The sequence below is a fragment of the Zosterops lateralis genome, assembly GCF_965231275.1.
Source record: "Zosterops lateralis genome assembly, chromosome: 35".
Taxonomy (NCBI): Eukaryota; Metazoa; Chordata; class Aves; order Passeriformes; family Zosteropidae; genus Zosterops; species Zosterops lateralis.
This window is the reverse complement of record NC_139795.1, coordinates 1,603,953-1,631,320: the sequence shown is the minus strand read 5'-3', so window position 1 is coordinate 1,631,320 and position 27,368 is coordinate 1,603,953. Positions and strand designations below refer to the sequence as shown.

The window sequence follows — 27,368 nt, the reverse complement described above, 5'->3', positions numbered from 1 at the left end:
GGGATGGGAATTCCAGGATTTGGGATCAGGATTTGGGAATTTGGGAATTTGGGATTTGGGATCAGAATTTGGGATCAGATTCAGAATTTGGGATTTGGGACCATCCCACGTTCCTTTTTCCCGGGATTTGGGATCAGAACCAGAATTTGGGATGGGAATTCCAGGATTTGGGATCAGGATTTGGATGGGAATTCCAGGATTTGGGGTTTGAACTGGGTCTGGAGCAGGATTTGGGATTTGGGATGGGAATTCCAGGATTTGGGGTCAGGATTTGGGATTTGGGATTTGGGATCAGAACCAGGATTTGGGATGGGAATTTGGGATTGGGGATTTGGGATCAGGATTTGAACCGCGTCCGGATCTGGATTTGGGATCAGGATTTGGGATCAGATTCAGGATTTGGGCTCGGGACCATCCCACGCTCCTTTTTCCCGGGATTTGGGGTTGGGATGGAGATTTGGGATGGGAATTCCAGGATTTGGGATCAGGACTTGGGATGGGAATTTGGGATCAGGATTTCGGATGGGATTTGAACCGGGTCTGGACGAGGATTTGGGATTTGGGATGGGAATTTGGGATTTGGGATTTGGGATTTGGGATTTGGGATTTGGGATTTGGGATCAGATTCAAGATTTGGGATTGGGACCATCCCACGTTCCTTTTTCCAGGATTTGGGGTTGGGATTTGGGATCAGAATTTGGGATTTGGGATCAAAATCAGGATTTGGGATGGGAATTCCAGGATTTGGGATTTGGGATTTGGGATTTGGGCTGGGAATCCCAGGATTTGGGGTCAGGATTTGGGATTTGGGATTTGGGATTTGGGATTTGGGATCAGATTCAGGATTTGGGCTCGGGACCATCCCCACGTTCCTTTTTCCAGGATTTGGGGTCGGGATTTGGGCTGGGAATCCCAGGATTTGGGATTTGGGATTTGGGATTTGGGAGACCCCAAACCCGGGGGGGGCTCCCATTGATCCCCCTCCTCCAGACGGGAACGGCCAGTCCCCAAATTATCCCCAAATTATCCCAAAATTATCCCAAAATTATCCCCAAAATCCAGCCTAAATTATCCCAAATTCCCCCAAAAATTCCCAAAAAATCCCCCCAAAAATCCCTCCAATTTCCCTCCAAAATTATCCCCAAAATATCCCAAAATTATCTCAAAATTCCCCCCAAAATCCTCCAAAATATCCCAAAAATCCCCGAAATTTCCTCCCAAAATTCCCCCAAAAATCCCCCCAAAAATCCCCCAAATTCCCCCCAAAATTATCCCCAAAATATCCCAAAATTAACTCAAAATTCCCCCAAAATTAATCCCAAAATTCCCTGAAAAAGTCCCCAAAAATTCCCCAAAATTAATCCCAAAATTCCCCAAAAATCCCCCAAAAATACCCCAAATTCCCCCCAAAATTAACTCAAAATTCCCCCAAAATTAATCCCAAAATTCCCAAAAAAATTCCCCCAAAATTATCCCCAAACCCCCCAAATTATCCCCAGAAATTCCCCAAAAATTATCCCAAAATTCCCCCAATTATCCCCAAATTATCCCCAAAAAATTCCCTCAAATTATCCCCAAAATTCTCCAAAATTTCTCCCAAAATTCCCCCAAAATTCCTCTAAAATTCCCCCCAAAATTCCTAAAAATTCTCCCCAAAAATCCCAGAAATTCCCCAAATTTCCTTCCAAAATTCCCAAAAAAATCCCCCCAAAATTCCCCAAATTCCCCCCAAAAATCCCCCCAAAATTCCTCCCAAATAATTAAATTAAAACCCCCCAAAAACCCACCAAAATTTGGGATTTTTTTGGGATAATTCCCCCAAAAATTTGGGATTTTTTGGGATCTTAATTTAATTTTTTTTTGAATTTTCACAGAATTTGGGATTTTTTTGTGGATAAAAACCCCCAAATTTTGGATTTTTTGGGCTCCTAATTTTGATTTTTTTTTAAATTTTTACAGGTTTTGGGATTTTTGGGGGAAAATCCCCCAAATTTGGGGCTGAAGATGCAGGAAAATTATGAAAACGTCATTTCCTTGGGTAAGAAAATCCCAAAATTTGGGAATTTTTGGGAAATTTTGGGAATTTTTTGGGGGAAATTTCCAGGAGAGAATTTTGGGGGGAAAAAGGGAATTTTTAGGGGGAAATTTGGGGATTTTTTGGGATTTTTTTGGGATTTTTTTTTGGATTTTAAAAGTGGAATTTTGGGGGATTTTTTTGGGGGGTTTTTAAAAGTGGAATTTTGGGGATTTTTTTTGGATTTTTTGGGGGTTTTAAAAGTGGAATTTTGGGATTTTTTTTGGGATTTTTTGGGGGGTTTTAAAAGTGGAATTTGGGGATTTTTTGGGATTTTTTTGGGGGTTTCAAATGTGGAATTTTTGGGGGATTTTTTGGGGATTTTTTGGGAGTTTCAAAAGTGAAAATTTGGATTTTTTGGGTGTTTTTTTCTTTAATTTGGGAATGAGAATTTTGGGAATTTTTAAGGCTCAAAATTCGCTCAAAATTCACCAAAAAATTGCTCAAAAATTTGCCCAAAATTCGATCAAAATTTGCTCAAAATTTGCCCAAAAATCGCTCAAAATTAATCAAAAAAATTACTCAAAATTTGCCCAAAATTCGATCAAAATTTGCCCAAAATTTGCCAAAAATTTGCTCAAAATTCGCTCAAAATTCGCCCAAAATTCAGAATTTTCACCCCAAAACGACGCCAAAATTCCCCAAACTCCCCCAAATCCTCCAAAATTCCCAAAATTTCCCAAAATTCTCATTTTCCCCCCAAAAAAACCGAAGAAATTCGCTCAAAATTCACCCAAAAATTGCCCAAAAATCAGATTTTTCGCCCCAAAACGGCGCCAAAATTCCCCTAAATTCCCCCCAAATCCCCCAAAATTCCCAAAATTTCCCCAAATTCTCATTTTTCCCCCCAAAAAGCTGAAGAAATCGCCATCAGTTGGCCGCGGATCACGGCCTTCGCCGAGTCCCACCGCAGACGGGGGTTGGTGTCGGGTGAGTTTCCAAACAAAAAAAACCAAAAAATAAAAATTTTGGGGTAAAATCCACAAGTTTTTATTTTTCTCATTTTCTCCTTTTTTTTTTTCACATTTTTATCACTTTTTTTTCCCATTTTTTTCATTTTTTTCCCAATTTTTTCACATTTTTCCCCATTTTTTTTTTCCCATTTTCCCCCCATATTTTTCCCTAATTTTTTCATTTTTTTTCTAATTTCTTCCCATTTTTTTCCCCAATTTTTTCCCTATTTTTTTCCATTTTTCTCCATTTTTTCCCATTTATTTCATTTTTTTCCAATTTCTCCCCATATTTTTTCCCAATTTTTTTCCAAATTTTCCCCAACTTTCCCCCATTTTTCCCCATTTCTTTTTTTAATTTTCCTCAATTTTATCCAATTTTTTTTCTTAATTTTCCCCAATTTTCCCTTTTCCTCCCAAATTTTCCCAAATTTCCCCATTTTTCCCCCAATTTCCCCCCATTTATTTTTAATTTTCCCAATTTTTCCTTTTTCCCCTTTTTTTAAATTTTTTTTCCCCAATTTTCCCCCCATTTTTCTCCTTTTTTCTTTTATTTTTTCCCCAATTTTTCTCCCAATTTCTCCCTAATTTTTTCTATTTTTTCCCCCAATTTCCCCAATTTCCCCCAATTTTCCCATTTTATTCCTAATTTTCCCCCAATTTTTCCCCATTTTTCTTCCTTTTTTCTTTCATTTTTCCCCCAATTTTTCCCCAATTCCCCCCCAATTTTTTCCCCAATTTTCCTATTCTTTCCCCCATTTCCCCCATATTTTCCCCCCATTTTTTCCCCATTTTATTCCAAATTTCCCCCAAATTTTCTCCAGTTTTTCCCCAATATTTCCCCATTTTTTCTCTTTTTCCCCCCATTTTTCCCTCAAATTTTTCCCAATTTTTCCCAATTTTTCCCAATTTTCCCCCTTTTATTCTTCATTTTTCCCCAAATTTTTCCCCAAATTTCCCTATTTTATTCCAAATTTCCCCCAATTTTGTTCCCCATTTTTTCCCCAATTTTCCCTCCATTTTTCCCATTTTATTCCAAATTTCCCCCAGATTTTCTCCAATTTTTTTCTAATTTTTCTCTGGTTTTTTTCATTTCTCCCCAATTTCTTCCCCCATTTTTCTCTCATTTTTTTCCAATTTTTCCCCATTTTTTCCCTTTCTTTTCCCCAATTTTTCCCTTTTTTCCCCATTTTTTCCCCAATTTTTCCCCATATTTTCCTTTCTCTCCCCCACATTTTCCCCATTTTTCTCTCAATTTTCCTCCTATTTTTCCCCCAATTTTCCCCAATTTTTTCCCTACTTTTCCCCAAATTTTTTCCTAATTTTTCTCTCTTTTTTTCCCAATTTTATTCCCATTTTTTCCCTCTCCAGACCCCTCCCCATCCCCGTCCCCTCCGGCCCCTCCGGCGGCTCCTCCGGTCCCTCCGTCGGGAATTTCGGAATTTCGGGAATTTCGGGAATTTCGGGAATTTCGGGAATTCCGGATCCGGCGCCGCCGGTTTCGGATCTTCGGCGCCAACTGGGCTGATCCTGCAGAGCGCCGGGAGGAGCCGCGTGGAGAAAATGCTCCGGGAATTGGTCAGGGAGCAAAACCAGCCCCGGAAACGACGCAACCGCAGGAGAAACCACAGAAATGGAGGTGAAATTTGGGAAAAATTTGGGAAAAATTTACGAAAAAATCGGCAGAAAAATCGCAGAAAAAAATCGCAGAAAAAATGTGAGAAAATTAAAAAAAAAAAAATTCACAAAAATTTTCCAGAAAAAAATCACAGGAAAAGACCCAGAAAAATTCCAGAAAAATAAAACAAAAATTTCTCAAAAATTTCCCCCCCCAAAATCGCCAGAAAAATCACAAAAAATTCCCAGGAAAATCTGAGAAAAATTCCCCCCAAAAATCCCAGAAAATAATAAAAAAAAATCACGAAAAAATTCCCCCCAAAATCCCAGAAAAAAATCCATAAAATTCCCAGAAAAATCGCCAAAAAAATCCCAGAAAAATCCTGAAAAATTCCCCCAAGAATCCCAGAAAAATTCTGCAGAAAATTCCTCAAAAAATCCACAAAAATCCCCCCAAAAATCCCAGAAAAATTCCTGAAAAATCCTCAAAAAAATTCCACAAAAAATCCCCAAAAAATCCTCAAGAAATTCCACAAAAAATCCAAAAAAATTCCAAAAAAAAATTCCCCAAAAAATTCCTGAAAATTCTCAAAAAAAATCCAAAAAATTCCCAAAATATCCTCAAAAAAAATCCCAAAAAATTCCCCAAAAACTCCCCCCCAAGCCCGGCCTGGGCTGATCCTGCAGAGCGCCGGGAGGAGCCGCGCGGAGAAAATGCTCCGGGAATTGGTCAGGGAGCAAAACCAGCCCCGGAAACGACGCAACCGCAGGAGAAACCACAGAAATGGAGGTGAAATTTGGGAAAAATTTGGGAAAAATTTACGAAAAAATCGGCAGAAAAATCGCAGGAAAAAATCGCAGAAAAATGTGGAGAAAATTAAAAAAAAAAATCACAAAAAAATTCCAAAAAATTCCCCCAAAAAGTCCAGAAAAGCAAAAAGTTTTCCAAATATTTCTAAAAAAATTCCCCAGAAAAATCCCAGGGAAAAAAAAAATTCCAAAAAAAATTCCTCAAAAGATCACCAAAAAAATTCCCAAAAAATCACCAAAAAATTCCCAAAAAATTCCCCAGAAAAATCCCATAAAAATTCCCAGAAAAATCCCAGAAAATAATAAAAAAATTCCCTGAAAATCCCCAAAAAATTCCCCCAAAAATCCCCAAAAATTTCTCAAAAAATTCCCAAAAAAATCCCCAAAAAATCCCCCCAAAAAAGTCCAGAAAAATTCCCAGAAAAATCTCCAAAAAATCCCAAAAATTCACCCAAAAATCCCAGAAAAATTCCCAGAAAAATCCCCAAAAAATCCCCAAAAAATTCCTGAAAATCCTCAAAAAATCCCCCAAAAAATCCCCAAAAAAATCGCCAAAAATTTGCGAAAAAAATCCCAAAAAATTCCCCAAAAAATCCCAGAAAAAATCCCCCCAAAACTCCCCCAAAAATCCCAGAAAAATTCCCAGAAAAAAAACCTCAGAAAATTCCTCAAAAAAATCCCAAAAATTCCTCAAAAAATTCCCAAAAAATGGTGGTGGAGGAATCAAAAATCGGCTTTTTTGGGAATGACCAGAAATGGAGATAAATTTTGGGGTTTTTTCCCAAAAAATTTGGGATTTGGGTTGGAATTTTGGGGTCAACCAAGTCATGGTCAAAGTCAAGGGTCAAAGTCAACCCAATTCATGGAAATTCCTGGAAAAATTTGGGATTTGGGGTTGGAATTTTGGGGTCGATCAGGTCATGGTCAAGGTCAACATGAAGATTGACCCAATCCATGGAATTTCATGGAAAAATTTGGGATTTGGGATGGAATTTTGGGGTTGATCAGGTCGTGGTCAAGGTCAAGGGTCAAAGTCAACCCAATCCATGGAAATTCATGGAAAAATTCGGGAATTTTGATCAAAATTCACCTTCTTCCCCTTTTCCAGCCGCCGGCGCCGCCAACGACGACCCCGAAGACGCTCCATCGCCACCAACCACCCAACCCCAACCCCAACCCCAACCTCAACCGGACCCTCCTCCCGCTCCACCAAAACCCCCCAAACCCACCAAACCCCGCCCGGAACGTCACCAAAACCCGCCGAGCAAACCCCACCGCTGCGGCGACTGCGGCAAAGGCTTCACCCGCGGCTCCAACTTGGCCCAACACCGCCGGATCCACACCGGGGAACGGCCCCACCGCTGCCAGGACTGCGGCAAAGGCTTCATCCAACGCTCCGATCTGGAACGGCACCGGCGCGTCCACACCGGGGAACGTCCCTATTCCTGCGCCGAGTGCGGGAAGAGTTTCAGCGTCAGCTCCCACTTGGATCGGCACCGCCGGATTCACGCCGGAGGTCCGGGACCGCCGGAAAAACAACAAACCAAACCGAAATCGGTCGATCCTTCATCGTCGACTCATCGTTGTCAAGAATGCGGGAAAGCCTTCGCTCAACGCTCGGCGTTGGCGAAACACCGGAAAACCCACACGGGGGATCGGCCTCACCGATGCGCCGATTGCGGCAAAACTTTCAGCCGCGGCTCCAATTTAACCCAACACCGGCGGATCCACACCGGGGAACGCCCCTTCGCTTGCGGCGACTGCGGCAAAGGCTTCATCCAACGCTCCGATCTGGAGCGACACCAACGGATCCACACCGGGGAACGTCCCTATTCCTGCGCCGAGTGCGGGAAGAGTTTCAGCGTCAGCTCCCACTTGGATCGGCACCGGAAAATCCACGCGGCGCAGCGCCGGGCCGTTTATCGGTGCCCCGAGCATTTGGCGGGATTTTTGGCGTCTCAACGCCAAGGGAGGTTTTTCCGGTGCGGGGAATGCGGGAAGAGTTTCGGTCAAGGCGCGGCGTTGTTGAAACATCAACGTGTTCACGGCGGTGATGAGGAGGCGGTGAAGGATTGTGGGAAAAACAGAGGGTTGTGCCAAGATTGTGGCAAAAATTCGGATTCGTCGGCGATTTCGGCGACGACGGAAAAACCTTTTAAATGTCAAGAATGCGGTAAAAGCTTCGCCCAACGCTCGGCGTTGGTGAAACACCGACGGATCCACACGGGGGAAAAACCGTATAAATGTCCCGACTGCGGCAAAGGGTTCATCCAAAAATCCGACCTGACCATCCATCGCCGGATGCACACCGGGGAGAAACCCTACGAGTGCCGCGAGTGCGGGAAACGCTTCAGCGTCTCCTCCAACCTCCTGACGCACCGACGGACCCATCTGGGGGAAAAACCTTTCGGGTGCTCGGAGTGCGGGAAGAGTTTCATCCAACGCTCCGAGCTCACCATCCACCGGCGCGTTCACACCGGGGAGAAACCCTACGAGTGCGGCGAGTGCGGGAAACGCTTCAGCCGGAGTTCGCACCTCAACCGGCACCGCAGAACCCACGGCAAGGCTGGGGGATCTTCGTCGGCATCGTCATCGTCAACATCGTCATCTTCCACTCAACCGTCGTCGTTGTCGTCGTTGTCGGCGTCGGTGTCGGTGTCGGCGTCGTCGTCGTGTTCTGGAGGTGGTTTGGTGTTCCCGGATTGGTCGAGCCCGAGACTCAACGTTGGGTTTGGTCCCGACTCGTTCCCCTTTAAATTTGGTCACTAATTAACGATCTCTAATTAATTAGAAATGGGTTTGATCATTAATTAAATGGGGAAATGGAGGATTTCCCATCATTCCCTTCCCAGCATTCCCAGCTCTCCCAGTGCCCAACTGGGATTGGCCAATCCCGAGACTCAACGTTGAGTTTCCCATTTAAATTTGGTGCTTAATTAATGATTTTTAATTAATTAGGAGTGAATTAATTGGTTAATTAAGTGGGGGATGGGGAATTTTCATAATGGGGAATTTTTGGGGATTTTTTTGGAATTTTTTTGGGGATTTTTGGGGATTTTTTGGGGATTTTTTTGGAATTTTTTTGGGGATTTTTGGGGATTTTTTGGGGATTTTTTTGGAATTTTTTTGGGGGATTTTTGGGGATTTTTTGGGGATTTTTTTGGAATTTTTTTGGGGATTTTTTTGGGAATTTCTTTGGATTTTTTTGGATTTTTGGGGATTTTTTTTTTTAATTTTTTGGGGGATTTTTTGGGGATTTTTTGGGGGATTTTTAAAGGGATTTTTTAGGAATTTTTTTTTAAAAAGTGATTTTTTAGGGATTTTTTTATTATTTTTAAAGGGATTTTTAAAGGGATTTTTAAAGGGATTTTTTGGGGGATTTTTTTGGAATTTTTGGGATTTTTTGGGGGATTTTTTGGGATTTTTTTTGGATTTTATTGGGGATTTTTGGGGCATTTTTGGGGATTTTTTTGGGAATTTTTTGGGAATTGTTTTGAAGATTTTTGTTGGGTTTTTATGTGAAAATGGGGGAAAATGGGAAAAATATGGAAAAAAATGGAAAAATAGTGAAAAATGCGGGAAAATAATGGAAAAATATGGAAAATGTGAAAAATGTGGAAAAATGTGGAAAAATGTGGAAAATATTCAAAAAATAAAGGAAAAATGTGGAAAAATAATGGGAAAATGTGGAAAATATAAAAATATACGGAAAAATGATGGAAAATAATGGAAAATGTGGAAAAATATTCCAAAAATAAAGGAAAAATATGGAAAAATGTGGGAAAATAAAGGAAAAATGGGGGGAAATGGGGAAAAATTGGAGGAAATGGGAAAATGTGGGAAAATATTTAAAAATAAAGGAAAATATGGAAAAATAATGGAAAAATCGGGGGGAAATTGGGGGAAATTTGGGAAAAAATTGGGGAAAAATTGGGGGAAAATTGGGGGAAAAATTGGGGAAAAATTGGGGGAAAATTGGGAAAAAATCGGTGAAAAATTGAGAAAAAATTGGGGAAAAATTTGGGAAAAATTGGGGAAAAATTTGGGAAAATTGGGGAAAAAATTGGGGGAAATTTTTGGGAAAAATTGGGAAAAAATTGGGGAAAATTTGGGAAAAAAATGGGAAAAAATGGGAAAAAATTGGGGAAAATTGGGAAAAAATCGGTGAAAAATTGAGAAAAAATTGGGGAAAAATTTGGGAAAATTGGGGAAAAATTGGGAAAAAATTGGGGAAAAATTTGGGAAAATTGGGAAAAAATGGGGAAAAAATGGTGAAAATTTGGGGAAAATTTTGGAAAAATTGGCAGAAAATTGGGAAAAAATTGGGAAAAAATTGGGAAAAATTGGGGAAAAATTTGGGAAAATTGGGGAAAAAATTGGGGGAAATTTTGGGAAAAATTGGGAAAAAATTGGGGAAAAATTTGGGAAAAATTGGGAAAAAATTGGGGAAAAATTTGGGAAAAAATTGGGGAAAATTTGGGAAAAATTTGGGGGAAAATTGGGGAAAATTTGGGAAAAAATTGGGGAAAATTTGGGAAAAATTTGGGGGAAAATTGGGGAAAATTTGGGAAAAATTTGGGGGAAAATTGGGGAAAATTTTTGGAAATAAGAAAAACAAAAAACACAAATTACAACAAGAAGAAACTTTATTTATTAATATCAACAGTTGTTTTATTTTTATTTTTATTTTCTGGGATTTTTTTTTCCACCTTTTTTTTTTTCTTCTTTCTTCTCCCAGAATTGAAAAAAAATTCCCAAAATTCCCAAAAATTCCCAGAAATTTTTGGGATTTTTGGGGTTTTTTTGGGGATTTTTTTGGGGATTTTTTGGGGGGATTTTTTTGGAAATTTTTTTTGGATTTTTTTTTTTTTTTGGGGGGGGGGATTTTTGGGGATTTTTTGGGATTTTTTTTTTATTTTTTGAGGGAATTTTTTGGGGATTTTTTTTTGATTTTTTGGGGGATTTTTGGGGGATTTTTTTGAAATTTTTTTGATTTTTTTGATTTTTTTGGATTTTTTTGGGGATTTTTTTGGGGGATTTTTTTGGATTTTTTTGAGGATTTTTTTGGGGATTTTTTGGATTTTTTTTTTTATTATTTTTTGGGGGATTTTTGGGAGATTTTTTTGGAGATTTTTTGGGGATTTTTTGGATTTTTTTTGGAATTTTTTGGGGGATTTTTTGTGAAATTTTTGGGGAATTTTTTGGGGTTTTTTTGGGACTAAAAAAATGAAATTTTTATGGGAATTTTCCAAGGCTGCCTCAAATTGGGGAATTCTCATCACAGCCCCTCCCAAAAAAACCCCCAAAAAATCCCAAAATTCCCCAAAAAATCCAAAAAAATCCAAAATTTCCCCAAATTTCAGGAATTTAAACAAAAAAAAATCCCAAAATTTCAAGGATTTAACCCAAAAATCCCAAATTTTCAAGGATTTAAACTGAAAAAATCCCAATTTTTTAGGATTTATTCCCAAAAAATCCCAAATTTGAAGGATTTAAACCAAAATTCCAGAGATTTATTCCCAAAATTCCCAAAATTCCAGAGATTTAAACCCAAAAAATCCCAAATTTTCAAGAATTTATCCCAAAAAATCCCAAATTTTCAGGGATTTATTCCCAAAAAATCCCAAATTTTTAGGATTTAACCCCAAATATCCCAAAATTCCAGGATTTATTCCCAAAAAATCCCAAAATTCCCAAAATCTCAGGGATTTGAACCCAAAAAATCCCAAATTTTCTGGATTTTTGTCCCAAAAAATTCCAAATCTGGGATTTTCTTTGGGGATTTTTGGGAATTTTTTTATTGAATTTTTTTTTTTGTTTGTTTTTAAGGGATTTTTGGGAATTTTTTCAGAGTTTTTCAGGGAATTTTTCCAGGATTTTTTGGGGATTTTTTGAGGGATTTTTGGGGGATTTTTTTGGGGTTTTTTGAGGATTTTTTGGGATTTTTTTCAGGATTTTTTTGGGACGTTTTTGGGATTTTTTTCCTGATTTTTGGGGATTTTTTTGGGATTTTTTTTTTGCGGGATTTTTTTTTTGCAGGATTTTTTTGGGATTTTTTGAGGGATTTTTTTTGGGATTTTTTTTGGATTTTTTGAGGAATTTTTTGGGATTTTTTTGGGATTTTTTGGGGGGATTTTTTGGGATTTTTTGGGGGATTTTTTGGGGATTTTTTGAGGATTTTTTGGGATTTTTTCAGGATTTTTTTGGGATTTTTTGAGGATTTTTTGGGGTTTTTTGGGGGATTTTTTGGGGATTTTTTGGGATTTTTTGAGGATTTCTTTGGGGTTTTTGGGGGGATTTTTTTTTCATTATTTTTTCCAGGATTTTTTCCAGAATTTTGGGATTTTTTTCAGGATTTTTGGGGCGATTTTTTGAGGGATTTTTTTGGGATTTTTTGGGGGGATTTTTTGGGATTTTTTGAGAATTTTTAGGTCTTTTTTTTTTTTTTGCGATTTTTGGGATTTTTTTGGGCGATTTTTTGGCGATTTTTTTCGCGAATTTTTTCGCGATTTTTTCCAGAATTTTGGGATATTTTGGGGATTTTTTTCCAGAATTTCGGGATTTTTTTTTTCAGAACTTTGAGTCTTTTTTTTCTGCGAATTTTGGGATTTTATTGGGATTTTTTCAGAATTTTTTTTCCGAATTTTGGGATTTTTTGGGGTAATTTTTTTTTAATTTTTTCCCACAACATTTTTCACCCTAAAACCCCAAAATTTCACCAGCTGAGGCTTCTGTGGAGCCGAAATCTCCTCGTTGTGTGCCCGTCCTGCCCCAATTCCTCACCGGGGAGACTCCAAAGCTCCCAAATCCCCCACAAATGTTCCACACAATCCAATTGCTGCGAGGTTTTTTTGGGGATTTTTTCAGGATTTTTTTGGGATTTTGGGGGATTTTTTTAAGGATTTTTTCAGGATTTTTTGGGGGTTTTTTTCAGAATTTTTGGGGGATTTTTTTGAGGATTTTTTCAGGATTTTTGGAGGATTTTTTGAGGATTTTTTGGGGATTTTTGGGGGATTTTTCTGGATTTTTTGGGGGGATTTTTTTGGGATTTTTTTGGGATTTTTTGGGGATTTTTTAGGGATTTTTTGGGGGATTTTTTGGGGATTTTTTGGGATTTTTTCAGGATTTTTTGGGGTTTTTTCAGGATTTTTTTTTTATTTTTTGGGGAATTTTTTTGGGGATTTTTTGTGGATTTTTTTCAGGATTTTTGGGGGGATTTTTTTGGGATTTTTTTGGATTTTTTGGGGGAATTTTTTTTAGGATTTTTTGAGGATTTTTTCCAGAATTTTTGGGAATTTCTTGGGGAATTTTTTGGGGATTTTTTTGTGATTTTTTCGTGACATTTTTTGGGACATTTTTTGGGGATTTTTTCAGGATTTTTTCGGGATTTTTTTGGGATTTTTTTTCAGAATTTTTTCAGAATTTTGGGGGGATTTTTCCCAGAATTTTGGGATTTTTTGGGGGGATTTTTTCAGGATTTTTGGGGATTTTTTTCCAGAATTTTGGGTCTTTTTTTTTTCACAATTTTTGCCATTTTATTTGGGATTTTTTTGGGATTTTTTTCCAAATTTTGAGATTTTTTGGGGTGAATTTTTTTTTATTTTTTTCCACAACATTTTCCCATCCCAAAACCCCCAAAACTCCCCAAAATTTCACCAGCTGAGGCTTCTCTGGAGCCGAAATCTCCTGGTGCTCTGCCCCAATTCCTCACCGGGGAGACTCCAAAGCTCCGAAATCCCCCACAAATGTTCCACAGAATCGAATTTTTGCAGCTCCGAGGCGACGCTTTGGAGGCTCAACACCGACACGGAATCCCCAGAAATCGAATTCTCCAAATTCTCCCCCGAAATCCCCAAATTTTCCCGCGAAATTCCCGTTTTCCGCGCCAAAATTTCGCCGATTTTCGTCGGGATTTCGCCGGGAATTCCCGGAATTCCCGGAATTTCAGGATTTTGGGATCCTCCTTCTGCTCCCAAAGGATTTTCTCGGTTTTTTGGTTTCCTGAGGAGCCTCTGGAGGCGCCGGGCGTGGATTTCTTCGCTGATTTGTTCCAGATTTCTCAAAGCGACGGAATAACGGAGTTTGGCCTGGGAGACCTGGGATTCCAGGGAGGTGACACGGGATTTGTGCTCCTGGAAAAAGGGGGAGAAGACAAGAATTTATTGGATTTTCAAAGATTTGGGGGAAAAACGGTGAAAATTTGACGAAAATCGGTGAAAATTTGACAAAAATACGCGAAAATTTGGCGAAAATACGAAAAAGTTTGATGAAAATATGAGAAAATTTGATGAAAATACAGAAAATTTTGGGTTAAATTGTGAAGAATTCCAAGGAATTCCTGAATAGTTCAAGGAATTCCTGAGATCTCCTTTAATTCTGAAAAAAATTGGGGAAAATTCCCAAAATTTGGGGAAAATTGGTGAAAATTTGACGAAAATACGAAAAAATTTGATGAAAATACGCGAAAATTTCGTCAAAATCCATAAAAAATTGGGTTAAATTCAGAAGAATTTCAAGGAATTTTAAAGGATTTTAAGGATTTCCTGAAGATTCCTAAAATTCCTCAAAAAATTTGGAAAAATTCCCAAAATTTGGAGAAAATTGGTGGAAATTTGACGAAAATACGAAAAAAATTCGGTGAAAATACGCAAAAATTTGGTGGAAAAATGTGAAAATTTGGGTTCAATCCCTAAAAATTCCAAAATTCCAAAGAATTTCTAAAGATTCCAAGGAATTTCTTAAATCTCCTTTAATTCTGAAAAAATCTGGGGAAAATTCATGGAAATTTGATGAAAATATGAAAAAAATTGATGAAAAAACGCGAAAATTTGATCAAAATACGTAAAAAATTGGGTTAAATTGTAAAGAATTCCAAGGAATTTTTAAGGATTCCAAGGATTTCTTAAAGATTCCTAAAATTCCTCAAAAAATTTGGAAAAATTCCCAAAATTTGGTGAAATCTGTGAAAATTTGCCGAAAATACGAAAAAGTTTGATGGAAATCCGTGAAAATTGGTGGAAATCCATAAAAATTTGGGTGAAATTCCTAAAAATTCCAAGGAATTCCTAAATATTCCAAAGAATTTCTAAGAATTCCTTTTATTCCCTAAAAATTTGGTGAAAATCGGTGAAAATTTGGGGAAAATCCCCCAAAATTTGGGAAAAATCCCCCAAAATTCAGAGAAAATCCCCAAAATTTGGGGAAAAATATTTTTTTTTTTTTTTAAATTTGGTTCAAAATCACTAAAAAATTTGGGTTTCATCCCTAAAAATTCTAAGGAACTTCTAAAGATTCCGAAAAAAAATTTCTGAAATTCCATAAAAATTTGGGGGGAAAAAAAAAGCCCAAAAATTTGGATTAAAATCCGTAAAAATTTGGGGTGAAAATCCCCCCAAAAATGGAGAAAATTCCAAGGAATTCCAAGAAATCCACGGGAAAAACGGGATGGGAACGTCCCAGTCCCTCCCAGTTGCTCCCAGTTCAAACCAGTGACTCTCCCAGTCCATCCCAGTCCCTCCCAGTGCTCCCAGTATCTCCAAAATTTTATCAAAATGCTTCTCTCTTGTCACTCCCATCACTCCCAGTGCTCCCAGTATCAGCTCCCAGTGCCCCAAACTGGTCCCAGTCCCTCCCAGTCCCTCCCAGTGCTCCCAGTTCAAACCAGTGACTCTCCCAGTCCCTCCCAGTCCCTCCCAGTTCCCTCTTTACCTCCAAAATCTTCTCAAATCCTTCTCTTTAATCCCTTTCCCATCACTCCCAGTGCTCCCAGTTCAACCCAGTGACTCTCCCAGTCCCTCCCAGTCCCTCCCAGTCCATCCCAGTCTCTCCCAGTTGCTCCCAGTCCCCTCCCAGTGCTCCCAATATCTCCAAAATTTTATCAAAATCCTTCTCTCCCATCACTTCCATCACTCCCAGTTGCTCCCAGTTCAAACCAGTGACTCTCCCAGTGCCCCAAACTGGTCCCAGTGACTCTCCCAGTCCCTCCCAGTCCCTCCCAGTCCATCCCAGTTCCCTCTTTACCTCCAAAATCTTCTCAAATCCTTCTCTCTATTCACTCCCATCACTCCCAGTGCTCCCAGTTCAAACCAGTGACTTTCCCAGTCCCTCCCAGTCCCTCCCAGTCCCTCCAGAATCCAATGAAATCCTTCTCTCTCCTCATTTCCATCACTCCCAGTGCTCCCAGTATCAGCTCCCAGTGCTCCCAGTTTAACCCAGTGACCCTCCCAGTCCCTCCCAGTGCTCCCAGTACCTCGAGTCTCTGGTTGAACTGGGCTTTGAGCTCCAAGTAGGGGCAGCTCCCAGTGCTCCCAGTGCTCCCAGTATGCCCAGTATCCCCTCCAATCTTTCTCCCAGTGCTCCCAGTGCTCCCAGTAACAGCTCCCAGTGCCTCAAACTGGTCCCAGTCCAACCCAGTCCCTCCCAGTGCTCCCAGTTCAAACCAGTGACTCTCCCAGTCCATCCCAGTCTCTCCCAGTCCATCCCAGTTCCCTCTTTAATTTCTCAAATCCTTCTCTCTATTCACTCCCATCACTCCCAGTGCTCCCAGTTCAAACCAGTTCCTCTCCCAGTGCCCCAAACTGGTCCCAGCGACTCTCCCAGTCCCTCCCAGTTCCCTCCCAGTCCCTCCCAGTGCTCCCAGTACCTCGAGCCTCTGGTTGAACTGGGCTTTGAGCTGCTCCCAGTATCCCCAGTATCCACTCTAATCCTTCTCCCAGTGCTCCCAGTTTAACCCAGACCCTCTCCCAGTGCTCCCAGTCCCTCCCAGTCCCTCCCAGTTCATCCCAGTCCATCCCAGTCCCTCCCAGTCCATCCCAGTCCATCCCAGTCCCTCCAGAATCCAATGAAATCCTTCTCTCTCCTCATTTCCATCACTCCCAGTGCTCCCAGTTCAAACCAGTGCTCCCAGTAACAGCTCCCAGTGCCTCAAACTGGTCCCAGTGACTCTCCCAGTCCCTCCCAGTCCATCCCAGTCCATCCCAGTGCTCCCAGTATCCCCAGTATCCACTCTAATCCTTCTCCCAGTGCTCCCAGTTTAACCCAGACCCTCTCCCAGTGCTCCCAGTTCATCCCAGTCCCTCCCAGTCCCTCCCAGTCCCTCCCAGTCCCTCCCAGTTCATCCCAGTCCCTCCCAGTCCATCCCAGTCCATCCCAGTCCCTCCCAGTCCCTCCTAGTTCATCCCAGTTCCCTCTTTAATTTCTCAAATCCTTCTCTCTATTCACTCCCAGTCCCTCCCAGTGCTCCCAGTTCAAACCAGTGACTCTCCCAGTGCTCCCAGTTTAACTCAGACCCTCTCCCAGTCCCTCCCAGTCCCTCCCAGTGCTGCCAGCACCTCGAGCCTCTGGTTGAACTGTGCTTTGAGCTCGAAGTAGGGGCGGCTGCGGGCGATGTCCCTGCGCAGGGATTTCTGCAGCCGCTGCACCTCGGCCTCGGCCTGTTGGCACAGCCGGGTCACCCTCTGGTGCTCCCTCTCGCTCCACAGCCTCTCCTGCTCCGCCTCGTTCACCTAAAAGGGGAGAAAAATATCTAAAGTTGGGGAAATTTGCGAAAAAATAAAAAAAATTTGGTGAAAAACGGTGAAAATTTGGCGAAAATCGGGCAAAAAATGAGAAAAAATCGGTTTCGAAACAAAGGAAAATTTGGCATAAAAAGGGGTTGGGAATGATGGAAAATGATGGAAAAAATTTGGGTTGGAATGAGGAGAATTCTCAGGAAATTCTTAAAAAACTCCAAAATTCAAAAAAAAAAAAGGTGAAAATTGGGTGAAATTTGAGCGAAAAACGAGCGAAAAATGAACGAAAATTGCGCGAAAAAATTCGGTTCCAAAATGGGCAAAAATTTGACACAAAAATTGGGTTGGGAATGAGGAAAATTCCAAGGAATGTTTGGGAATGGAGGAAATTTAAAAAAAATCCCAAAAATTTGGTGAAAAACGGTGAAAATTTGGCGAAAATCGGGCGAAAAACGAGCGAAAATCGCGCAAAAATCAAGCAAAAAATGGTTTTGAAATGAACAAAAATTTGACACAAAAATTGGGTTGGGAATGAGGAGAATTCCGAGGAGTGTTTGGGAATGGAGGGAATTCCTAAAAAAATCCCAAAAATTAAAAAAAAAAAAAAAAGGTGAAAATTGGGTGAAAAATGAGCGAAAAACGGGAAAAAATCGGTTTTCGAAACGAGCGAAAAGTGACACAAAAATGGAGAAAAATCCTGGAAAAATTGGGTTGGGAATGAGGAGAATTCCAAGGAATGTTTGGGAATGGAGGAAATTCCTAAAAAAATCCCAAAAATTAAAAAAAAAAAGGTGAAAATTGGGCGAAAATTGGGTGAAAAAATCTTCTCCCATCATTCCAAACCTTCCCAAAAAATTCCCAAAAAATCCCCCCAAAAATCCCCAAAAAAATCCCCAAAAAATCCCCAAAAAAATCCCAAAAAATCCCCCCAAAAATTCCCAAAAAAAAAATCCCCAAAAAAATCCCCAAAAAATCCCCCCAAAATTCCCAAAAATTCGCTTAAAAATTCCCAAAAAAATCTCAAAAATTTCTCAAAAAATTCCCAAAAAAATCCCAAAAAAATCCCAAAAAATCCCCCCAAAATTAAAAAAAAAATCCCAAAAAAATCCCCAAAAAATTCCCAAAAATCCCCCCCAAAAAATTCCCAAAAATCTCCTAAAAATCCCCTAAAAAATCCCCAAAAAAATCCCAAAAAAATCCCAAAAAATTCCCAAAAAGTCCCCTAAAAATTCCCCCCAAAATTCCCCAAAAAATCCCCCCCAAAATCCCAAAAAAATCCCCAAATACTCCCAAAATTCCCCAAAAAATCCCCAAAAATTCCCAAAAATTCCCCCCCAAAAATCCCTAAAAAAATCCCAAAAAATCTGCAAAAATTCCCCAAAAAATTCCCCCAAAAAATCCAAAAAAATATCCCAAAAAATTCCCAAAAAACACCTTAAAAATTCCCAAAAAATTCCCAAAGAAATCCCAAAAATTCTCCAAAGATTCCCCAAAAAATCCTAAAAAAATTCCAAAAAATCCCCAAAAAATCCTCCAAAAATCCCCCCAAAAAAACCCCAAAAAATCCCAAAAAAATCCCCAAAAATCCCCCGAAAAATTCCCAAAAATTCCCAAAAAAATCCCAAAAAATCCGAAAAAATTCCCAAAAAATTCCTGAAGGTCCCCACCTTCCTGGTGGCGTGGTTGAGCATCTCCTGCCAGGTGGGGTCGAGGCGGTTGGCGCCGCTGGCCACGCCCTGCTCGGCCACGTGGACCATCTCGCGGGCGGCGTTGTGCATCCCCACGGCGCGTTCGTAGCGCAGCGCCGCCCGCTGCGTCTCCTGCTGAGCCTGCAATGAGAAATTTGGGGTTTAGGAGTTTTTTGGGGGGGTTGGGGCATTTTTTGGGGGAGTTTTGGGAAGGTTGAGAAGTCTGGGAGATGGTTCTGAGGGGTTTTGGTGGAGTTTGGAATGGTGAGAATGGGCTTGGAGAAGGTGGGAGAAGGTTTGAGATGATGGAGAAGGTTTGGGATCATCAGGAGAAGGTTTGGGGTCACCAGGACAAGGTTTGGGATGAGTTGGAGAAGGTTTGGGACCATCAGGAGAAGGTTTGGGTTGGATGGAGAAGGTTTGGGGTCATCAGGAGAAGGTTTGGGGTCACCAGGAGAAGGTTTGGGATGGATGGAGAAGGTTTGGGACCATCAGGAGAAGGTTTGGGATAGTTTGGAGAAGGTTTGAGAAGGTTTAGAGATGGTTTGGGATGAGTTGGAGAAGGTTTGGGGTGGGTTGGGGAAGGTTTAAGAAGGTTTGGGGTCACCAGGAGAAGGTTTGGGGTGGGTTGGGATGGTCTGGGGTGGGTTGAGAAGGTTTGGGGTCACCAAGAGAAGGTTTGGGATGGTTTGGGGTGGGTTGGGATGGACTGGGGTGGTTTAGAAAAGGTTTGGGATTGTCTGGGATGGTTTGGGATGATCAAGAGAAGGTTTGGGATGGTCTGGGGTGGGTTTGGGATGGTCTGGGGTGGGTGGGATGATCAGGAGAAGGTTTGGGGTCACCAGGAGAAGGTCTGGGATGGTTTGGGGTGGTTGGGATGGTCTGGGATGGTCTGGGATGATCAGGAGGAGGTTTGAGATGGTCTGGAGTGGGTTTGGGATGGTCTGGGGTGGGTGGGATGATCAGGAGAAGGTTTGGGGTGGTTTAGAGAAGGTTTGAGATGATTTAGAGAAGGTTTGGGATGGTCTGGGGTGGGTTTGGGACCATCAGGAGAAGGTTTGGGATGGTGGGAATGGGATTGGGGAAGGTTTGGGATGGATGGAGAAGGTTTGGGGTGAGTTGGAGAAGATTTGGGACCATCAGGAGAAGGTTTAGGGTGGTTTGGAGAAGGTTTGGAGGACATGGGATGAGGTTTTGAATGGTTGGGGAAGGTTTGGGATGGTTTGGAGAAGGTTTGGGATGAGTTGGAGAAGGTTTGGGATGGGAATCCCCATTTTTTCCCCAATTCTTTTCCCCTTTATTATTATTATTATTATTATTATTATTATTACTATTATTATTTATTTATTTACCTCCTTGGCTTTCCTCCTGGCCTCGTAGTAGCGCCAAACTTTGACATCAAAATTCCCATTTTTCCTCCCATTTCAACCAGAAAATCCCCATTTTTCACTCAATTTTTTCCCCCATTTTTTGCCCAAATTTTCCCAAATTTCAGATTTTTCACCCCAAACCCCTTTTACCTCCTTGGCTTTCCTCCTGGCCTCGTAGTGGACAAAAATTCCCATTTTCCACCAATTTTTAGGGTTTTTTTTAAATTTTCCCTTTTTTTCCAATTTTTGGTGGGTTTTTTTCCCTTTTTTTTGGATTTTCACCCAAATTTTTCCCATTTTTGGTGTTTTTCACCCCAAAATCCCTTCACCTACCTGCCTTTCCTTCACATCTTGTAGTGGATGGAAATTCCCATTTTTCCATCCATTTTTTCCAATTTTTCCCCAATTTTTCGTGATTTTTTCCCCAATTTTTCCTTTTTTTTTTGGATTTTCTCCCAAATTTTTCCCATTTTTCCCCCCAAAACCCCCTGACCTCCTTGACTTTCCTCCTGACTTCGTAGTGGATGGAAAATTCCATTTTTCCTGCAATTTTTGACCGGAAATTTCCATTTTTCCTCCATTTTTTCCCCATTTTTTGCGATTTTTTCCCCATTTTTTTTTTATTTTTTCCCCAAATTTCAGTTTTTTCCCCCCAAACCCCTTTTCCCTCCTTGACTTTCCTCCTGACCTCGTAATGAATTCAATTTTAAGACGGAAATTCCCATTTTTCCTCCAATTTCGACCAAAAAATCCCATTTTTTTCCCCATTTTTTGAGCTTTTTTCCCCATTTTTTTTTATTTTTTCCCCAAATTTCAGATTTTTCCCCCCAAAACCCCTCTGACCTCCTTGGCTTTCCTCCTGACCTCATAGTGGACAAAAATTCCCATTTTTCCATCAATTTTTATGTGTTTTTTCCCCATTTTTTGTCCTTTTTTCCCCTTTTTTTTTTATTTTTTCCCCAAACTTCAGATTTTTCCCCCCAAAACCCCTCTGACCTCCTTGACTTTCCTTTGGGCCTTGTAATGGATGGAAATTCCCATTTTTCCTCCAATTTCGACCAAAAAATCCCATTTTTTCCCCATTTTTTGTGCTTTTTTCCCCATTTTTTTTTTTATTTTCCCCAAATTTTCCCAAATTTCAGATTTTTCCCCCCAAACCCCTTTTACCTCCTTGGCTTTCCTCCTGACCTCATAGTGCACAAAAATTCCCATTTTTCCATCAATGTTTATGTGTTTTTTCCCCATTTTTCGCGATTTTTTCCCCATTTTTTGTCCTTTTTTCCCCATTTTTTTTTTATTTTTTCCCCAAATTTCAGATTTTTCCCCCCAAAACCCCTCTGACCTCCTTGGCTTTCCTCCTGACCTCATAATAAATTCGATTTTAAGACGGAAATTCCCATTTTTCCTCCAATTTCGACCAAAAAATCCCATTTTTTCCCCATTTTTTGTCCTTTTTTCCCCATTTTTTTTTTATTTTTTTCCCCAAATTTCAGATTTTTCACCCCAAAACCCCTCTGACCTCCTTGGCTTTCCTCCTGACCTCATAGTGGACAAAAATTCCCATTTTTCCATCAATTTTTATGTGTTTTTTCCCCATTTTTTGCGATTTTTTCCCCATTTTTTGTGCTTTTTTCCCCATTTTTTTTTTATTTTTTCCCCAAATTTCAGATTTTTCCCCCCAAAACCCCTCTGACCTCCTTGACTTTCCTTTGGGCCTTGTAATGGATGGAAATTCCCATTTTTCCTCCAATTTCGACCAAAAAAATCCCATTTTTTCCCCATTTTTTGAGCTTTTTTCCCCATTTTTTTTTTATTTTTTTCCCCAAATTTCAGATTTTTCCCCCCAAAACCCCTCTGACCTCCTTGGCTTTCCTCCTGGCCTCGTAGTAGGGCCGGGCCCTGTCGATGCAGGAGCCGAGCTGGGAGCCCTGCGAGTTCAGTCTCCGCGCCGACTCCGACAGGATGCGCCGGTACCGCGAACGAGCCGCCTGGGGGTGGCAAAAAACCAGTTTGGGACTGGGTTAAACTGGCCTGGACTGGTTTGGGATCAGTAAAACCAGTTTGGGACTGGTTTGGACTGGTTTGGGTTGGTTGGGATTGAGAAAACCAGTTTGGGATTGAGAAAACCAGTTTGGGACTGGTTTGGACTGGTTTGGGTTGGTTTGAATTGGTTTGGATTGGGAAAACCAGTTTGGGATTGAGAAAACCAGTTTGGGATTGAGAAAACCAGTTTGGAATTGGGAAAACCAGTTTGGGACTGGTTTGGATTAGGAAAACCAGTTTGGGATTGGGAAAGAAGGATTGGAAACCAGTTTGGGATTGGTTTGGGACTGGTTTGAATTGGTTTGGGTTGGGAAAACCAGTTTGGGGTTGGGAAAACCAGTTTGGGGTTGGGAAAACCAGTTTGGGGTTGAGAAAACCAGTTTGGGGTTGAGAAAACCAGTTTGGGGTTGGGAAAACCAGTTTGGGGTTGAGAAAACCAGTTTGGGATTGGGAAAACCAGTTTGGGGTTGAGAAAACCAGTTTGGGGTTGGGAAAACCAGTTTGGGGTTGAGAAAACCAGTTTGGGATCGGGAAAACCAGTTTGGGATTGGTCTGGATTGGTTTGAATTGGTTTGGGACTGGGAAAACCAGTTTGAGATTGGGAAAACCAGTTTGGAAATGGGAAAACCACTTTGGGACTGGGAAAGAATTCAAAACCAGTTTGGGACAGGTTTGGACTGGAAAAACCAGTTTGAGATTGGGAAAGAAGGATTGAAAACCAGTTTGGGATTGGGAAAACCAGGTTGGGACTGGTTTGGGATTGGTTTGGGACTGGAAAACCAGTTTGGGACAAGGTTGGACTGGTTTAAACTGGTTTGGGATTGTTTTGGAACTGGTTTGGACTGGGAAAACCAGTTTGGGACTGGGAAAGGATTCAAAACCAGTTTGGGATTGGTTTGGGTTGGGAAAACCAGTTTGGGATTGGTTTGGACTGGTTTGGATTGGTTTGAACTGGTCTGGAACTGGTTTGGAACTGGGAAAACCAGTTTGGGACCAGTTTGCTCCTAAAAATCTCATTTTTCCCTCATTTTTCACCCCAAATCTTCTCCCAGTTCATCCCAGTTCATCCCAGTTCATCCCAGTTTGTCCCAGTTTGTCCCAGTTTGTCCCAGTTTGTGTCGCTCACGTCGAGCTCCAGCTCCCCCCTGTTGATCTCAGCGTTGGCCTCGTTCAGATGCTCCAGTTCCTCCTGAAAAAAACCAAAAAATTTGGGTTTAAAACTCTAAAATTTGGGGAAAAAAACCCCAAAATTTGGAGAATAAAAAAAATCGGGGAAAAAACACAAAAAATTTGGGGAAAAAACATGAAAATTTGGGGAAAAAACATCAAAATTTGGGGGAAAAACTGAAAAAAAAAATTTGGGGAAAAAAAAAACCACCAAAAATTTGGGGATAAAAACAAACAAAAAAAAAAAAAAAATTGGGAAAAAGGGATTCAAAATTCCTCCCAAAAATTCCAAATTTTTGCAGATTTTCCCTCAAAATCCCAAAATTTGGATCCAAAATTCCCCAAAATCCAAAAAAAAAAAATCCCCAAAAATTATTGAAAAAAAAAAATCCCCAAAATTCCCCAAAAATCTCAAAAAATTCCCCAAAAAAATCCCAAAATTTTTGGGGAATTTTCCCTCCCAAATCCCCCAAATTTTAGGATTTTTTTTCTCCCCAAATTTTGGAATTTTTCCCACAAATTTTGTCATTTTTTCCCCCATATTTTGAGATTTCCCCCAAAATTTTCATTTTTTTTTTTCCCTAAATTTTTGTGATTTTTCCCCAAATTTTTGTGATTTTTACACCCAAATTTTCGTGGTTTTTTTTCCCAAATTTTCGTGATTTTTCCCCAAATTTTGAGGTTTTTTTCCCCCAAAATCCCCCAATTTTTGAGGTTTTTTTTTCCCCAAATTTTCGGGATTTTCCCTCCAAATTTCCAGGATTTTTTCCCCATTTTTTTTTGTGTGTTTTTTTTCCCCAAATTCTGGAATTTTTTTCCCAAAATTTTTACAATTTTTCCCCCCAAATTTTCATGTTTTTTTCCCCCCAAATTTTGAGATTTTTTTCCCCCAAATTTTGGGGATTTTTTCCCCCAAATTTTGTCATTTTCCCCCCAATTTTTCATGGTTTTTTCCCAAATTTTTGTGTTTTTTTCCCCAAATTTTGAGTTTTTTCCCCATTTTTTTGTGGTTTTTCCCCAAATTTTGCATTTTTTCCCCATTTTTTTCTCCAAATTTCATCATTTTCCCCCAAAAATTCAAGTTTTTTCCCCATTTTTTTGTGTTTTTTCCCCAAATTTTTCATTTTTTTTCCTCCCAACCCCCCAAATTTTCTATTTTTTTCCCAAATTTTGTATTTTTTCCCCAATTTCTCACCTGGATCCTCAAATTTTGGGGTTTTTTTCCCCAAATTTTGTCATTTTCCCACCAAATTTTCATGGTTTTTTCCCACAAAATTTGAGGGTTTTTTTCCTGAAATTTTTGTGGTTTTTTTTCCCCCAAATTTTCATGTTTTTTTCCCACAAATTTTGAGGGTTTTTTTCCCCAAATTTTGGATTTTTTCCTCCAAACTTTGGAGTTTTTTCCCCAAATTTTTTATTTTTTCCCCATTTTTTTGTGTTTTTTTTTTTTTTTCTCCCAAATTTCATGATTTTTTTCCCCAAATTTTTGTGTTTTTTCCCCCAAATTCAAGTTTTTTTCCCCATTTTTTGTGTTTTTCCCCAAATTTTTGCATTTTTTCCCCAAATTTTATCATTTTTTCCCCAAATTTTGACATTTCCCCCCCAAATTTTGAGGTTTTTCTCCATTTTTTTGTGTTTTTTCCCCATTTTTTTGTGTCTTTTCCCCAAATTTTCTTTTTTTTCCTCCCAAACCTCCCAAATTTTCTATTTTTTCCCCAATTTTATAATTCCTCACCTGGATCCGGGGGTCCAGCTCTTCCTCCTCCTCCTCCTCCTCCTCCCTGGGGGGACTTTGGGGATTTTCTGAATCCCCCATTGCGGGACCCCCCCAAACCCTGCGGGTCCATCCAAGGCTGGAGAAATTAATTCATATTTTTAGGAATTTTTTGGGAATTTTTTGGGAGGTTTTGGGTGGAAAGAGCTGAAAAAAAGAGAAAAAAATGAAAAAAAATTGGTTTTTTTAGGGATTTTTTTTGATTTTTTAAGTGATTTTTGGGGTTTTCGCACCAAAAAATCCCAAAATTTTCCATTAAAAGCCCAAATTTCCCTGAAAAAATCCCAAATTTCCAGAAAAAACCAAAAATTTTACCCAAAATTAAAAAAAAAACTCAAAAAATTCCCTAAAAAAATCCCCCAAAAAATCCCAAAAAATCCTCAAAAAAATCCCCAAAAAATCCCCCAAAAATTCCGTAAAAAATCCCCCAAAAAATCCGTAAAAAATACCAAAAAAATCCAAAAAAAGTCCCCCAAAAAATCCCAAAAAATTCCCCAAAATCCAAAAAAAATCCCCCCAAAAAATCCCCAAAAAATCCCCAAAAATTCCCAAAAAAATTCCCAAAAATTCCCTCAAAAATTCCCAAAATTCCCATAAAAATTCCCTCAAAATTCCCCCCAAAAATCTCAAAAAATTCCCTAAAAAAGTCCCACAAAAATCCCACAAAAAAAATCTCAGAAAATTAAATAAAAATTCCCACAAAAATCCCTCAAATTTTCCCCTCAAATTTCCCTCAAAAATCCACAAAATTCCCTCAAAAAATCCACAGAAATCCCAGAAAAATCTCTCAAAAATTCCCACAAAAATTCCCAGAAAATCCCCCCAAAATCCTCCAAAATTCCCTTTAAAATTCCTCCAAAAATTCCCCCAAAATTCCTTCAAAAATCCCTCAAAATCCCCCCAAAAATCCCCAAAAAATCCCTTGAAATTCCCTCACAAATCCACAAAAATCACAGAAAAATCCCACAAAAATCCCTCAAATCGCCCCCAACCCCCCAAACCCCCCCCTTCCCCCCTTCCCCTCCACCCCCAAAACCCCCAAATTTCCCTCAAAATTCCCAAAATTTCCCCAAAATTCCCAATTTTTACCCCAAAATTCCGTTTTTTCCCCTCCCCCCCCCCCCGGGCCTGTGTTTACCCCCCGCTCCGGCAGCGCTGAGGGGCCGTTCCCCCCACCGGAAACGGAAGTGCCGCCATCTTCTTCCGCTTCCTGCCGTACAACATGGCGGCGCCCTGTACGGAAACCCAAACTGCGCTTTTTTCACCCTTTTCCCGTTTCTCCGTGAGCTCAAATCACTCCCTAAAATTAAATCGTTACTAAAAATCCTTCTCCCTTTGTTTTGCCGCGATTTGTATTAAATTAAGTTTAAAAACAGCGGCGGAAACGGTGAAAAGGCGCCGCCATTTTGCGTTACGGCACCGCTGAGCATCAAAATGGCGTCACTCTCAGTTCCCAAACCAGAAGCGGAAGTGCCGCCATTTTCCTCTGCCGTACAACATGGCGGCGCCTTGTACGGAAATATAAACAGCGCTTTTTTCACCCTTTTACCGATTCTCCGTGAGCTCAAATGACTCATAAAAATTAAATATTAAATTCGAATCAGTCGCTCCCGGTTTGGCTGCGATTCTTCTTAAATTAAGTCTGAAAATAGCGGTGGAAAAGGTGGGAAGGTGCCGCCATTTTGTGTTAGGCCGCCGCCGTTTTGTGTTACGGCGCCGCCATTTTGTGACACAAGATGGCGGCCGGGAGGTCTCGGCGCCATTTTGAATTGGCTTTGATTTGTTTTGAATTAAATTTTAATTATTTTTATTTTTTCTTGTTATTACTCGACTTTATGTTTATTTTTATAACGGCAATTTTTTTTTTTTACTTTTTCCTCTTTTGATTTTTTATTTTATTGTGTTTTATTTTCGTGGGTTTAATATTTTAATTCTTTATTTTTATTACTTTTTTCCTTGATTATTAGGAGGGTTTTATTATTAATTTTTACTTTTTTATTATTTAAATTGAATTTTAATTGGCGCTTTCTTATCCTACATATAATTTTTTAAATTAATTAAACATTATTAACTTTATTTTTAATTGAATTATTATTATTTAATTTATTTTTATTTTGATTCCCTTTTTTTATTAATTTAATTGGGGAAGGTTAAATTCGGTTTTATTTCCAAAAAAAATTGGAATTTTGGGGCATTTTATGGATTAAAATTCCTCCCGAATCTCCTCAAAATTCCCCCTGAAAATCCCCAAATTTCCCCTAAATCCCCAAATTTCCCCTAAATCCCAAAATTCTTCTCAAAATCCCAAATTTTCCCACCCAAAATCCCCCAATTTTCCTCTGAAATTCCAAAAATTGCCCCAAAA

The 27,368-nt window shown here is 39.9% G+C and overlaps 3 protein-coding genes and 1 long non-coding RNA gene across 5 annotated transcripts in view; 3 read left to right on the top strand and 1 right to left on the bottom strand.

Moving 5' to 3' along the window:
* LOC310921572 (gamma-aminobutyric acid type B receptor subunit 1-like) overlaps window positions 1–4,667 on the top strand; it is a gene marked incomplete at its 3' end in the record, with an annotated part of 28,609 nt that extends 23,942 nt beyond the window's left edge. Inside the window, exons 13-14 of the mRNA XM_083881735.1 lie at window positions 2,930–3,004; window positions 4,396–4,667. Of these exons, the coding sequence (XP_083737861.1) occupies window positions 2,930–3,004; window positions 4,396–4,667 (347 nt within the window). The remainder of the gene's footprint in view (window positions 1–2,929; window positions 3,005–4,395) is intronic.
* On the top strand, window positions 1,840–9,248 carry LOC310921534 (uncharacterized protein). Its single transcript, XM_083881700.1, has 4 exons — window positions 1,840–2,038; window positions 2,930–3,004; window positions 4,396–5,431; window positions 6,560–9,248. Exons 3-4 carry the CDS (start codon window positions 5,356–5,358, stop codon window positions 8,218–8,220), a joined length of 1,737 nt encoding a protein of 578 aa, XP_083737826.1. The 5' UTR covers window positions 1,840–2,038; window positions 2,930–3,004; window positions 4,396–5,355; the 3' UTR covers window positions 8,221–9,248.
* Window positions 9,249–12,586: 3,338 nt separating this feature from the next.
* SH3BP5L (SH3 binding domain protein 5 like) lies at window positions 12,587–26,266 on the bottom strand. The gene is made up of 7 exons (XM_083881703.1): window positions 26,142–26,266; window positions 24,965–25,150; window positions 23,189–23,251; window positions 21,879–22,007; window positions 18,629–18,790; window positions 16,782–16,955; window positions 12,587–13,583 (listed from the first exon to the last, which is right to left on the bottom strand). Exons 2-7 carry the CDS (start codon window positions 25,043–25,045, stop codon window positions 13,104–13,106), a joined length of 1,089 nt encoding a protein of 362 aa, XP_083737829.1. The 5' UTR covers window positions 25,046–25,150; window positions 26,142–26,266; the 3' UTR covers window positions 12,587–13,103.
* On the top strand, window positions 18,835–19,781 carry LOC310921538. 2 transcript variants are annotated; one of them, XR_014592159.1, is made up of 3 exons: window positions 18,835–19,181; window positions 19,327–19,347; window positions 19,737–19,781. It is a non-coding gene; the product is annotated as an uncharacterized lncRNA (long non-coding RNA). The 2 variants fall into 2 exon arrangements; XR_014592160.1 differs by having other exon boundaries at window positions 19,327–19,343; window positions 19,661–19,747.
* Window positions 26,267–27,368: the final 1,102 nt, after the last annotated feature.